This window comes from Cariama cristata, unplaced genomic scaffold (assembly GCF_000690535.1).
Source record: "Cariama cristata isolate BGI_N322 unplaced genomic scaffold, ASM69053v1 scaffold3509, whole genome shotgun sequence".
Taxonomy (NCBI): Eukaryota; Metazoa; Chordata; class Aves; order Cariamiformes; family Cariamidae; genus Cariama; species Cariama cristata.
Window position 1 is genome coordinate 1,875 of NW_009637299.1, and position 12,869 is coordinate 14,743.

The 12,869-nt window shown below is 39.6% G+C and overlaps 1 protein-coding gene across 1 annotated transcript in view; it reads right to left on the minus strand.

Annotated features, from left to right (window-relative positions):
- Positions 1–553: 553 nt before the first annotated feature.
- Positions 554–12,869, minus strand: part of LOC104167867 (anoctamin-2-like) — a gene marked incomplete at its 3' end in the record, with an annotated part of 149,627 nt that continues 137,311 nt past the window's right edge. Inside the window, exons 15-16 of the mRNA XM_009708257.1 lie at positions 6,350–6,424; positions 554–755 (exon numbers count right to left, since the gene is read on the minus strand). Of these exons, the coding sequence (XP_009706559.1) occupies positions 554–755; positions 6,350–6,424 (277 nt within the window). The remainder of the gene's footprint in view (positions 756–6,349; positions 6,425–12,869) is intronic.

Genomic DNA, 12,869 nt, shown 5'->3' on the forward strand with positions numbered 1-12,869 from the left:
CCAATGGAAATAAATATTATTATAAAAAATCCAGCCCAGACATGCCCCTCTAATGGTAAAAAAAAAAATCCTTTGAGTGGTGAGGACCTGGTAAAAATCACATGAGCAAAATAACGTGGTAAGCATTTGCCAGTGTAGCTTTGCCAAAACCAGCAACGTCTTTGAAACATCCCAATGACTTTCAGTAAACCAAGCTCCTAGAGGTAAGGATATATATCAAAATACATACCAGGTCAAAAATTCTCAACCAGCTCTAGATAAGTGGGTCTTGGCACATAGCCAGTGCAATGCAGCAATACCAGCTGAGATCCTGGAAATAGCACAGCTGCGTTAACATGGCTTATGGCCGGCTAATTAGTCTTATTAGTGGCACATTGCATGTTGCGGCTTAGATCCCCTAGTTCTCAGAGGCATGTCTAAGCATCTTACCCCATAGGCCTGAATATTTTCACTGGCACTCTTCAGTGGGAAATATTCCTATTAGAACCTCCTTGCATACTCTCGTGTCACTACATGTAATGTTCTAATGAGGAATGTGGTGAGATAGTTTTACCAATTTCTGTCAGCCATTTGGCAACAGCTCCATAAATTTCATCAAGTATAAGTATCACAACGAGGTTAATGATGACAGCAGTTGCGGTCACAGTCACTCGAACATTTGACCTCGTTGTCTCATTTGTGCTGAATGACAAAGCTGCTGCTGTAGTAATTCGGTATACAATCACACCGAACACTGCTGAAAACGTCAGCATAATCTGCAAAGAAATGTACAGATAGATTAGTTCAAGTTTGATACTAGCATTTAAACAGAAGCTTTGGCTGATATGTCGGGTTTGTTCCATGATTTGGCATTGTGTGATTATTTCTTAGAGCAACACAGTATTATGAAGATAACCAAATAAATATGTGAGAATTCAAAACTCTCTAACAGGGACATAATGAAGAAAATGGATGCAGAGCTCTGAACTGGCACAACAATTCCTGAAGATGTGCATGTCCTTTCTGATTAAAGCTTCAGTCATTATTCATCCAGTACTGGTGAAACTCAGGGAGTTCGGGTTCAAATGTAGGTATTAAGCAAGGGTTTTTTTATCAGGCAATTGGTTCAGATGGCTTGGACTGAAGGGCCTACATGCATGTGCAATCAAGAAATTGGGCTTAACTAACTCAAACAGCTTCACTTCTGCCCAGCAGAAGAGGTACCTTACTCTCCAGTTGTTCTAGTCTTGCTCTACTGTTCCCACAAATTAAAAAGAAATTTTAAAAATAAATGTTTTCCTTGATATTTTTCTTTTATGACTGACATAAACAGGGTTACTAGGGCTTCACTTTTCATTTCTGTCCCAGAAATCAGTTGGTATCCTGGCATCCTTCATGGGCTAGCTTTGACCCATGAGATGAGGGAAGTCAGCCCTGCTACGTAAGGTCAAGTTCCCACAAGAAGAATTTGAATTTCACAGGGCTGTGGTATTCTGGTTTCAAAAAAAAAAAACACCAACCAAAAAAACCAACCACCCCCCATTGATAAAAAAGTCAATAAAATAACAATAAAAAAGAGCAAATTTTCATAGCCATAGCAGGAAAAGGGGAGAGGGTACATTTTTCTTCTTTAATTTTGCCTTTGGCAAGAATTCCAATGTACATTCATTATTTTAGGTAAAACATCTTGAGGTCCTCAGATGAAAGAGACTACCTAAATGTGAAAGATTAGACTATTGCAATTATTTCAATAGGCCTAGGGGCCCAGATTCACAACACAGGTTTAAGGAAATTTAACAGTTCATTTTAATGACCCAGCAATAGTTTGTTGAACCCCTGTATACAAAGGAAGGTTGTCTCATGAAAAAGTACTACTGCAAAAGAACCAGAACAAAAATCAGAGCCATATTAAAGGTTAAAGATGAAAACTGGGCACATTTTGTTTTAGTGGAGAACCAGTAAACGTGCTAAAAAACAGTGATTTGGAGAAACTCCTGAAGATAGCAGATGAAATTCACAACTACTTTCTGTGAGAAAATAGTAATAAAATGTTAGATCTAGTAGAACATCTAATTTTTACCTTTTAAATAAGTGTTTCATTAATTTTAAAGTAAATGTAGGTGAATGATGAGTTTTTGCTTCATGCTACTGTTTTTCATTCAAATACTGGTCTAAAGAAAAAAAATCTAAACATAAAACACTTTAAATGAAAATATTTCTAATGGCATAAAATATTATTTCATTTCCTTCTGTAGTTTTCCTTGTGTTGAGAAAACAGTTCTAATTTTTCTGCCTGTTTTCCTCTGTTTTCTTTTGTCTTACCTACCAAACACGGAGACAAAAATCTGATTCATGTTGAACTGTCTGCTCAGTTCTTGCCATGACAGAAGTGGTGCAGGAACACAAAGATCAGAACTTTTTCCTAACTTGCCCATTGCAGAAGCGATCACTACAGTAGACAGTAATGTCCTCAATAAGAGAAAACAAAATAGCACCAGCTGGCAGTAATCTAATTCACCTTCCACCACGACCGTCACCTTTAGCTCTTTTTTTTTTTTTTTTTTCTTAGTTTGGGTCACAGATTCCTTCTTCTTAATCACCTTCCAGATAACTCTTTTTCTGTTTCCTTCCCCTGACAGTTTCTTTGAAATTATTACTATGGTGGTGGACAAGGAAAACCAGCAAAGTAAACTTGCATCCATCATTCTGGAGATGATGAGCTCTTTGGGCCTTTGTAGATACCTATCTCCGTTACAAGCTTCCACTGAACAGGACAGGAAGAAGAGGCATCAGCGACAGTCATCACCAAATAAAGAGGAAATTTCAGGTCGTGGAAGTTGAACAGCAAACTCTTAAACCTGACCAAAGGATTTAAGGGATCCATAGCAACGAGGAAGATCACTGGAGGATGAGGTACTATCAGAGGGTTGCACTATTGTGGCCTTTTCAATTCATGCAGTGCCACAGCAAGATATACAAAGTCGTGTGTGTCGTCCCCCCCCCCCAAAAAAAAAAAAGAAATATTTAGTGTCGCCCCCCCCCCCCAAAAAAAAAAAAAAGTTGTATTCATGTAAAGAACAAAGATACTTGTCTTGCCAAAGGACCAGGACTTTAGAAACTCCTCGGTTGCCCAGCTGTTTTTAAACATCTGCTTAGACACAGATGGAAAAACACTCCTTTAGGAGACTTCATTATCTGTGCATCCAACAACAAGAGAAAATTGAGGCGGGCTTGTAGGACTGGACAGTAACTGAGAGCATAGTTCTCACTCCCCAGACGGTCACTGGGAGAGAATGGTTCCTGTATCTTCACAGCATTTCTGCTGTTCCTGAAAATACCTCTTTTGCCCAAATTCCAGATCAGATGGTCCCTTTTCATTCAGATGCCTGCTTTGGGTTTTGTTGTCATTGCCAACATTTCATCCGGCCAGTTCTATTCCCTACTATGGCAGACAGTTTCTTCACTGAATATCTAAACTAGTCTGTCAAGGACTGCATTAGAAACAGATGTGAAAATTGGCTGCAGAAAAGGTCACCTACTGAGCCTGGTATGAATGAAGACAAACAGGAAAGCATACTAGATCTGAGAAGGAAGCTATAAAACCCTGTGGGCTAGACTGCTACCTTCATCCAAGTAGGATAACAATTTAATCTCCAAATAGTTCTTTGGCTCCCTGGTAGGGCTATTCTAGAGTCAAGTATTATGCCATGTGAGTAAGAACAGGGCAATAGTGTCCAAAAGAAGGAACAGGCTAATCTCCTGTGCCATGACACTAATTGGTTTTCTTCCTTCCTCTGACTGAGCCAAATGCAATGAACACAAAGAAAGGCTCCAGTGATGGCATTACTCCACGCCATCCTGCTGTCTTCCAACAGCTACCAACCTTTTCATTGCATACTCAGAAATCTTTGCTGCAACATCTACCTTCTAAACGTGGGGTTTCTAAACTATGACTTACGTTATTACTAATCACACACAAGCCAAACTTGTGTATGCCCAGCTGAGCCTAGGCCTCCTGCTACCACTGGTCTTTGTGTACAAGAAAAGAACTGTGACCAGATTTTAAAGCATGCATAAATGTATAAAATGATCCTTGGAATTCTTTGGTGGTGAAAAAGACCAAGATCAATTGGGCAAGAGAACCAAACCCAACATTTTTTACAATCTGCACTTTTAAAGCAACAAACAGCATGCCTAGCTTAATAAAGACAAAAGAAAAGTCAGAAAGAAAAAAAAAACACAAGACAGTTCTTGAAAGAGGATTCACAAAAGTGAAGTACACAATGAAAAACAAAGAGAAAAGATTTTACAATAAGAAAACAATTTTTCAAGAATCATCAGGGAAAGTATGGCATGTAAAGCTGAGGGAAGAGGGAACAGAACACAACAGCATCATTCTATAGCAATGTAAACATCTTCATGGAAAATGCCCATGAGTTTGTGCTGCCCGACCCTTTGGGTCTGGAAAAGGTGGTATTAAAAATTCAACAATCACTTCTGCAGCATTAGAAATTGCAGCACATGTGTGTGCGTATCTGTGTCTGAGTCTTCTATGTCTGTGTGCTGTACACGTGCACACACACATGTAAATTCAAGATTTCATCACCTATTATGTATGTAGTGCTTACAGCTAAAAAAATTGGTCTGTGTGAATAATAATAACGGAGGTAGATGAGACCAGTTCAGTTCCCTCAGTGCAATTCTATTGCACAAACTTTAGTCTGGTGTTTCCAATACCTGTTTAACTAATCTAGCAGAAGAAAAAGAAACATCCCATACAGTAAAGAGAAGATTGTAACCTCCACATAGGAAAGCAGAGCTGGCTCTCCCTCATCAAGAACTGACCTGATTTTCATGCATGGTTTGTAAGTTGTCTCCTGTAGGTACTTACATGTGCAGTTAATGTTCAAAAATATTCTAAAAAAATCATTGTGGCCACTTCTCCAAATGGTGAAAGCCAGCGTAGTTCCACTAGTCACTAACAGAAGTTGACGAACTGAAGCTCTACTTTTTACCTTTATAAATCTCTCTGAGATATTACCATAAGCAGGGAGTGTAATACACAGGCTATGACTCAGGAAAGCACTTTAAGTTCATGCTTAGGGGAGATTTAAACATGTGGTTGAAGTCAAGAGCACACATAAGCATCTCGTCTGCAAAAGAATGACTTGTAAAAGCTAAATTGGGGCAATATGCTTAGTCATACTCAGTATACTCTGCTTTAAGCAAAGTCCCAGCTGATGCCAGTTAGACGTTCTGTTTAAAAAGCAAATGCTTGGTATCGCCCCAGGACAGCCTCACTCTAAATGATGTAAATACATACATATATATATGACTGACACACCTAATACATACAGAAAATACACTTAATATATGATACATATATCTTCATAAATACATACTCATATATTTGTAAAAATACAGGCATTTAATTTGACTTCAATGTCTCTATAAAATATTTTTGATTGTCAGAAAACGAAATTAAAGCTTCACAGGACATCTGTTGCAGTATATGCAAATTCAAGTAAATTAGAAATACACTTAGATATTTTAAAATAATTTAGTCCCTAAGTAAATTTCCCATGTGAGATGCTCCTGTGGTGTAAATCGGCATATTTCATTGCCTTTTTATACTGGTTTTAGATGTGAATACATGCTTTCATTCAGTAATTTCTGTAACCTGAAGGATAACGGGATCCTTGACAATGTAATTTAAGGTTCGTTAGCTAGGTTTTCCTATTGCTGTTAATAAAGTCTAGCAGCTTGATGATGTGTTTATGGTCTGTTGGAAATTTCGCTAGGCCAGTGTGGACACTTTACACTTGGCTGATCCACCCACCTCATTCTTGTTCACAAGTAAGGATTGTATGCCACGGTCTTCCTCAACTAAAGTATAGTCCATCCCTGAATGTGTGTTGGAGAAATACTTCTTAGCAACAGATTTATTTCACCTGTATGTCAACTGTTCAGTAGGCTCAACACTGCTGAATGTCATTCTGACAGAGCACAGGCTTATGTGCACACAAGCAAATACACAGTGGGCTTCCCTCCATTAGATAATGGAGGACGAAGCAGAAACCTTGTGGGAGAGACAGCATCTAGTAATGAGCTGCTGTCATGACAGCAAGTCATCCAGCCAACAGCCCTCTTATAAGCAACCTTTGGAAAAAAGAGAATAAAGCTGGAGGTAGGCACTGAGATCTAGGAATCTTCCTAGTAGGACATGTATTTCTCATGAACTGTAGGTTATAACCCTTGCTTTCTTCAGATTTTTAGCATCTTTGAGAACACTAATTCAGGGTTCTGCCTAAGATGCTCATTGCAAAGTTTCTCACACCTAATAAATGTGCAGAAATGCAGATTATATTACCATGAATAAAATCAATCCAAAGTTTGCTGCATATCCAGGCATACGGTCACTCCATGTCAGCTTTTCCTTTTCATGCTGTGACAAAACACAAAGATAAAATAACAGACATTACAGAACTGCACAATAGCAAATAGTTAAGATGATCTGTTATGGAAAAATGTTCTCAATTCATCTACTCCTGTTGTAATTTTGAAGATGATTATAAGATTTAGAACACTGATATTTTAAAGTAGACTCTAGTTTGAGAGAAGATCAGGTAAGAGGGTAAATAAAACATATAGAAATGTCTGCAAAAATCAGAAAATACGTAACTATGATTTTAGTATTTGAAAAAATGTATTCAGCTCTTACTAGATTTCTTAATATTAGGAGAAAGCCCTGAGATTTACCTTAATTTACATTTAGGCAAAGCAAGATTCAACCATTTATTTTGAATTGCTTCTTGTAAAACTTCAGAAGAATAGCGCTCGAGACAGAAATCATTACAAGAATGCTTACTACCATTGAACCCAGATTTTTTTGTCTAATGGATACCTTAGCTAAATGTGGCCCCTAAGATAATTCTTGCAAAGACACCCCAAACCTTCTCCTGGTACTTGGTCTATAGTGAAGAAAAACTCCAAAGGCAAGCCCCCTCTGTGATTCTGCTGCCAACCTTTCTTTCTTCATGTGCAAACAGCATCTCTCTCTTCATTGCCTAATTTAAAGCAACTGTGATCAGTGAAATCTAGTATGCTTTTGCCATTCCCACACAAACTCAACTTCATCTCTAGCAACATGTACATCTAAAGAAGATATTAAAAAAATGGATTTATATAAGAAATATGATTCTCTCTTCTCACAATAGGTTTCTTAAAATAATAATAAGGTCATTACGTTGTTTAAATTAAACTAAAACTGCGTAATCAAATTAACTAAGGACACAGAGCCAGCTGTTTGCATTTCTGTGAACCACCATTGCTATCCCATGGAGTAGTACTCACTTACACTGGAGTTAACCCAGAGTTATTTTGAATTTAAATGAATTTAAATCAGATTAGAGTTCAGGTCAAAGGTTTCAAATAAACTATTTCTAAGGCACAATTGTCCTCAGATAAAAATAAAAATCTGGGAGTATGACGCCTTTGTCAAAGGCTTTCCCAAAGCAGCACTAGGAATAAGGTATACACTGCAAGTGCAGAAATGCAGACGTGAATTTTCTCATGGAGTTTACTGGGCTGTGGAATTAGACCTAAGACATGATCCTGTCTACACATCCATTGCCATTGTGGTGATGCCTCAAACACTGTGGGAAGTAGTATTACTCAGCATCCCCTCTTCTCAGCTCAGCTGTTCAAACAGACAAATTAAGCATGGCTCTTTTGGGAGAATGCTGGCAGGACTGGGTCATAGCAAACCCAAGCAGAAGCACAAATAATTTGGCCCAATGTATGCAGTATGTAAATACTCCATACAGTACATAAATGGAGTCCATCATTTAGCTGCAAGGCTACTTTAAAAAGCATTTATTTGAAAGCACAGATGCATTTCATTTAATTTTGGCTATTACCACCCAGCAATTTCACAGGACGTAAAGAAGGTCTAAGTGATTGTACTCCAAGAAGGCCTGGAGGACACCATGTCTAACAATTTCCCTAGGGGAAAAACACTGAAGAAGCAAAACAGCAGAATGAGTTAATGATAGTCAAAGGAAAGAAGAAAATCTTTTATAACCATACTGAGGTGGAAAGAGAAAATAGTGATTTATACAAAAGGGCCAGGAAGAAGCAAAAATGACTAAGAAAATCACTTCAAAAATGCCTCTAGCAGTAAGAATTTTGGAAAATTAGAGATGATAATGCCAAGATCAGACTTTCACATATCATTCACCATGCTTGCCAAATCCCGAGTGGCAAAGTGACTAAGGATTTTCATGTTTTGGGTTTTTTTGTTCAATATTTCTGGTGATGTAAGACATTTGTATTTTGAAACATCAGTCATGATTCTGACATGACCTACTGGCTTTCCAAGTCAAGCTAAAAATCACATGCTGGAAGACTCCTGATAACACCTCAGCAACTTACAAAACTGAGAAATCAGGAAATACCTTAAGAAACAGTTGTCCATTATGAAAAAGAAATAGCTATTTACTTGCACTGTTTGTCCTACCCTCTTTTTCTTTTTTTTCCAGTAAAATATAACTGGATAGTTACAGGAAAGAAGAAGAAAAATGAGGAAAATTGAGCAATGATTGACATGTACTTTGAGAGATGTATATCAGCAGCTAAGACGTGCCTAAGCCTATATTTTTAGGCATTAAGAGACATTAAGATTAACCCATTTAAGGGTCCCAACTTCAGGAGAATTTAAGGACTGTAGTTATTAGAGCGTTTGCCCTCTTTAATCTCAGCATATGCATTAAGAATGCAGAGGCATCTAGCATCACCAGTCATTTTGGAAGCCCTACGTTTAGTACCTGAATACCTGTTTTACAAAAATTATTGCTCTTCAAAAGCAATTTTGAAGCAACTTTGTGCCTGATGAGTTCAATAAAATAAGTTCCTGGAATAAAGATTTAGAAGCCTAACTGGTCCTTAAAATTTCAATTTATTACTGGGAATAACTAAATGAAATATGGATTGCCTCCAAAAAAAAATTACCTTTCTGAACAGGATCAAAATAGTCTTTTCTCTTGACTGGCTGCCAGATGCCCACCCAGCCACTCTCTCACTATCCTCCTCAACAGGATGGGGGGAGAAATTAAAATGAAAAAGCTTGTGGGTTGAGCTAAAGACAGGAAGATCACTTACCAATTGCTATCACAGGCAAAACAGAGTTGACTCGGGGAAAAATAATTTAATTTATTACTATTTGAAATAGATTTGGATGGTGAGAAATAAAAACAAAACTAAAAGCTCCTTCCACTTCACCTACCTTCCAACTTCTTCCCAGGGCCAAGTTCACCCCTTCATTCCTGACTCCTCTACTTCCCTACCAAGCAGTGCAGGGGGATTGGGAACGGCAGGTTATGGGGTCAGTCCATGACAGCTCCTCCCCCCTCACACTGTTCCCCTACTCCAGCGTGGGTCCTTCCACGGGCTGCAGCCCTTCGGGATAAACCTGCTCCACTGTGGGCTCTCCAGGGGCTGCAGTTCCTTCAGGAAATACCCACTCACTCCAGCATGGAGTCCTCCCAGGGTGCAGTGTGGGCACCTGCTCCTGCGTGGGCCTCTCCAGGGGCTGCGGGGGAATCTCTGCTCCACCGTGGTCTTTCCAGGGGCTGCAGGGGAATCTCTGCTCAGGCACCTTGAGGACCTCCTCCTCTCCTCCCGCTCTCACCTTGGTGCTCACAGGACTGTTTCTCACAATATTTGCCCTCTCTCCTCACTGCCAGGCAGCATTTTACCCTTTCTTACACATGCTTTCTCAGACGTGCCACCATCTTGCCGAGGGGCTCAGCTGTGCCCTGCAGTGGGTCCGCTGGAGCGACCCCGACCTCTCCTCAGAGCCCCCCCCTGCAGCCACCACTGCCAGTGCCTGGGCACTGGCACCCGATACAGCTACGGTGTTGGTGCAACGGTACAAGGAAAACCACATCTGCTTTTGAGCACTGAACAAGGCCTTGCAGGTTGAACAGAGCTCAGTAGAGCGACAGGCACGCCATCAGCGCTTCACTTCGAGCAGTGCATGGCACAAAGGGGAAAATTAGGAAGAGGAGAGAGGAGAGGGTGTGCATAGGAAAGGAAAGCGGATAAAGGAAGGAAGAGAAGAGCAGCATGCCATCTAGTCAGCTTTCTCTTTGATACGTGTGCTTCCTTTAACCTGAGGTGACTTTGCTGTGAGTTTGCCGTTCTCTGTAGCACTTAGCCAAAAGGAGATCTGAACAACGTGCCTGAGTTGCTATGCCATTATGAGAAGAAAGAACAAGCTGGATGAAAGTATTACTGAATTACTTAGCATACATGGCACAAACCAAATTTTGAATTTTAAATTAATGTAGTAGGTAGATGAAGGCTACTTTCTCTTACGGCTAAGAAAACCAAATCTGTAAATTCTCTCGGTATTTTCTGTCGCACCTGACTCTACTCTCTGGCAATAGTGCCATCTAGCCGCTAGAAGACTGTACTGTCAGGTATCAAGAACACCTTGTCTGCCATCAAAATATTACACTTGCACCCTGCTGCAAGTGTGGTTTATTCTAACTTAGTGGAATTCATTCATAGATTTCTCCTAGGATACGCCACATACCCCATTCTAATCAATAATGTACATTACAGGACATTGCCCGGATTTTAGACACGGGTAGGAAAGCTTTCCTAAAGGTTGACGAAAACTCAGCCAAGCAGACAGGCAAAATCTGTCTGGGGCAGTCCAAGAGGTGTATGCATTTATGGACATAACAAGGTGAAGCAGATCATCTGAAGAATAATCTCAGTGACAGATGTGTTACACTGTGGAATATTTCCCAAGAGAAACTGTATTGCAGGGAATATTTATATGCAGACAGAAAAACCTCACAATAGAGATTATATTTTTGTGGTGAACAAGACAAACTAAAAGATGTATTTTAAAATCTTTCTTTCAGTTTCTTTAAATACAGGGAGGGATTTGCAACTGTATTGGAGGAAAAAATAGTTGTTGATTTGGGTGTAGTAATGCATTCCTGTTTTAACGTTTAATGTGGCGTTGAATGTGTTCCTTGCAGGAATACAGTTTTTCCTATTAGAAAACAAAAAAATAAAATTAAAAAAAAAATCAGAAAAGAAAAAAAATACAATTAGGCACCATGTAGGTTTTGCTGGATGGTTTATTTCCTCATGAGTTACCTAACATGGCAAAGATCCAACATGTGCAGCTCTGCATCCTCAGATGGGCCTCTGAGCTGTGGAAACCTGGAAATATATTGCACTTGGACAGCACCAAGCGTCTTTGTGAAAACAGTTCTATGTTTCTCTGTGAATTAAACCACAGCCAGTTTGCTCAGATCGTAAGTATTTCAGTTATTTATTTATATTTTCCCACAAGACAACACCTCCTCCAAGCAGGTGTTTCTAACCATCAGTCATGCCAGCTCAACCTGCACTTGGGGAGTAAAGCCACACACTTTCTTCTGCACCCCACTTTGTAATTCCAGTTTTGAAATTCAGGTTCTTCAGTGCGGTTGCACCTGGGCAGCCTCAATAACTTCACTGGACTCACACAGAGCTGCAATAATTGCCTGGAACTTAGTAAAAGATGCTCAGGGAAGAACAGAATCCAGGACCCCTCTCTCTTGACTTCCTAAGGTCTTGCACAGCTAGCAACAGCAAAAAGCTGCAAAATAATATTTCTGATGACAAAATCCAGAAGTTTATCTCTAAGTATGCCCAGGAAGCATCAAACAAGCAAATGTCACTTTTATAACTGCACTTTGTTTAGTAGAAACAAAAGCTTTAATTTATGTAAAAACTGTGCTGTCCAAATGAGCATCTAGAAAGAAGAATTGTCATATCAAATACAGCTCTTACGTATTTGCCTAATACCCAAAATATTGCATGTGTATTGCAGGCTCAAGACAAAGAATGACATGAACTTCTTCTGAAATAAAGGGTCCCTATAATTTTATTTTGGGCATGAAATAAGATAAAGGCAAGGGGAAAAGGATACTTCAGAGCTATTTGGAGGTTAAAAGAAGTGAAGCGCTGGAAAAAGCCTACAGCACAGGTAGTTTTGGAAGACAGTCAGTTCCAGGGTGGTGACACAAAAGGAGGTACAATCAAAGCACATCAGTTTTTCTGGGATCTTGCAGTGGCCCACAGTGGTAATTACAGCTAAGAAACTCTGGACAAGTTCACGGGACTGTTCCAGCCTATATTAGGGACCACAAGCCCTCAAACTTCTGAGAGGAAAGACAAAACTGCTGCCACCCTGGGCAGTGTCACCTGCCAATGCCTGCGACTACCCCAGTCTGAATCTGTCCCTAGGAGTTCTACCTCCACACTCCCATGGGAGCTGAAAGAGCTTTTGGTCCAAGACCCGTTAAAAGAGAGAACTACACTTTCTGTTCTTCTCACTTAGAAAGCAGTAAATGCATTTTAACAGTAAAGATGGGTCTGTTTTGTGAGTAATGTTCTGTTTCAGGCTTGCACATGGAAAACAAACTGCCAAGACTCATTTGGATCCAGCTGAAGGATTGCAAAACCTTTAATTAACAACTTTTTGCTGTCTTTGAAACATGCAGAATAGCACAGCCATTCCAATAGCTTTCAGTGAAGCTTAATGGACACACTCTAAATCATTTGCGGAAGCGATGCAGAATAGAGAGCTATGAGAAGTAGTGTGTGCAAGGTTCAGTACTAGGATCATGGAGATTAATGGAATTTAAGGCTAAGTAACGTTATTGTTAACCATCCAGTCTTGGTGTCCTTTGTAACCACAGAACTTCCTTGAGACGATTTTTGCTATAAGGATAATAAATGTGCTTTAACTAACTTTTGTTTGAGAGAAACTTCTAATCACAGCTTGAGCATTTCTGTGATGAACAGACAGTCACAAGCCTTAC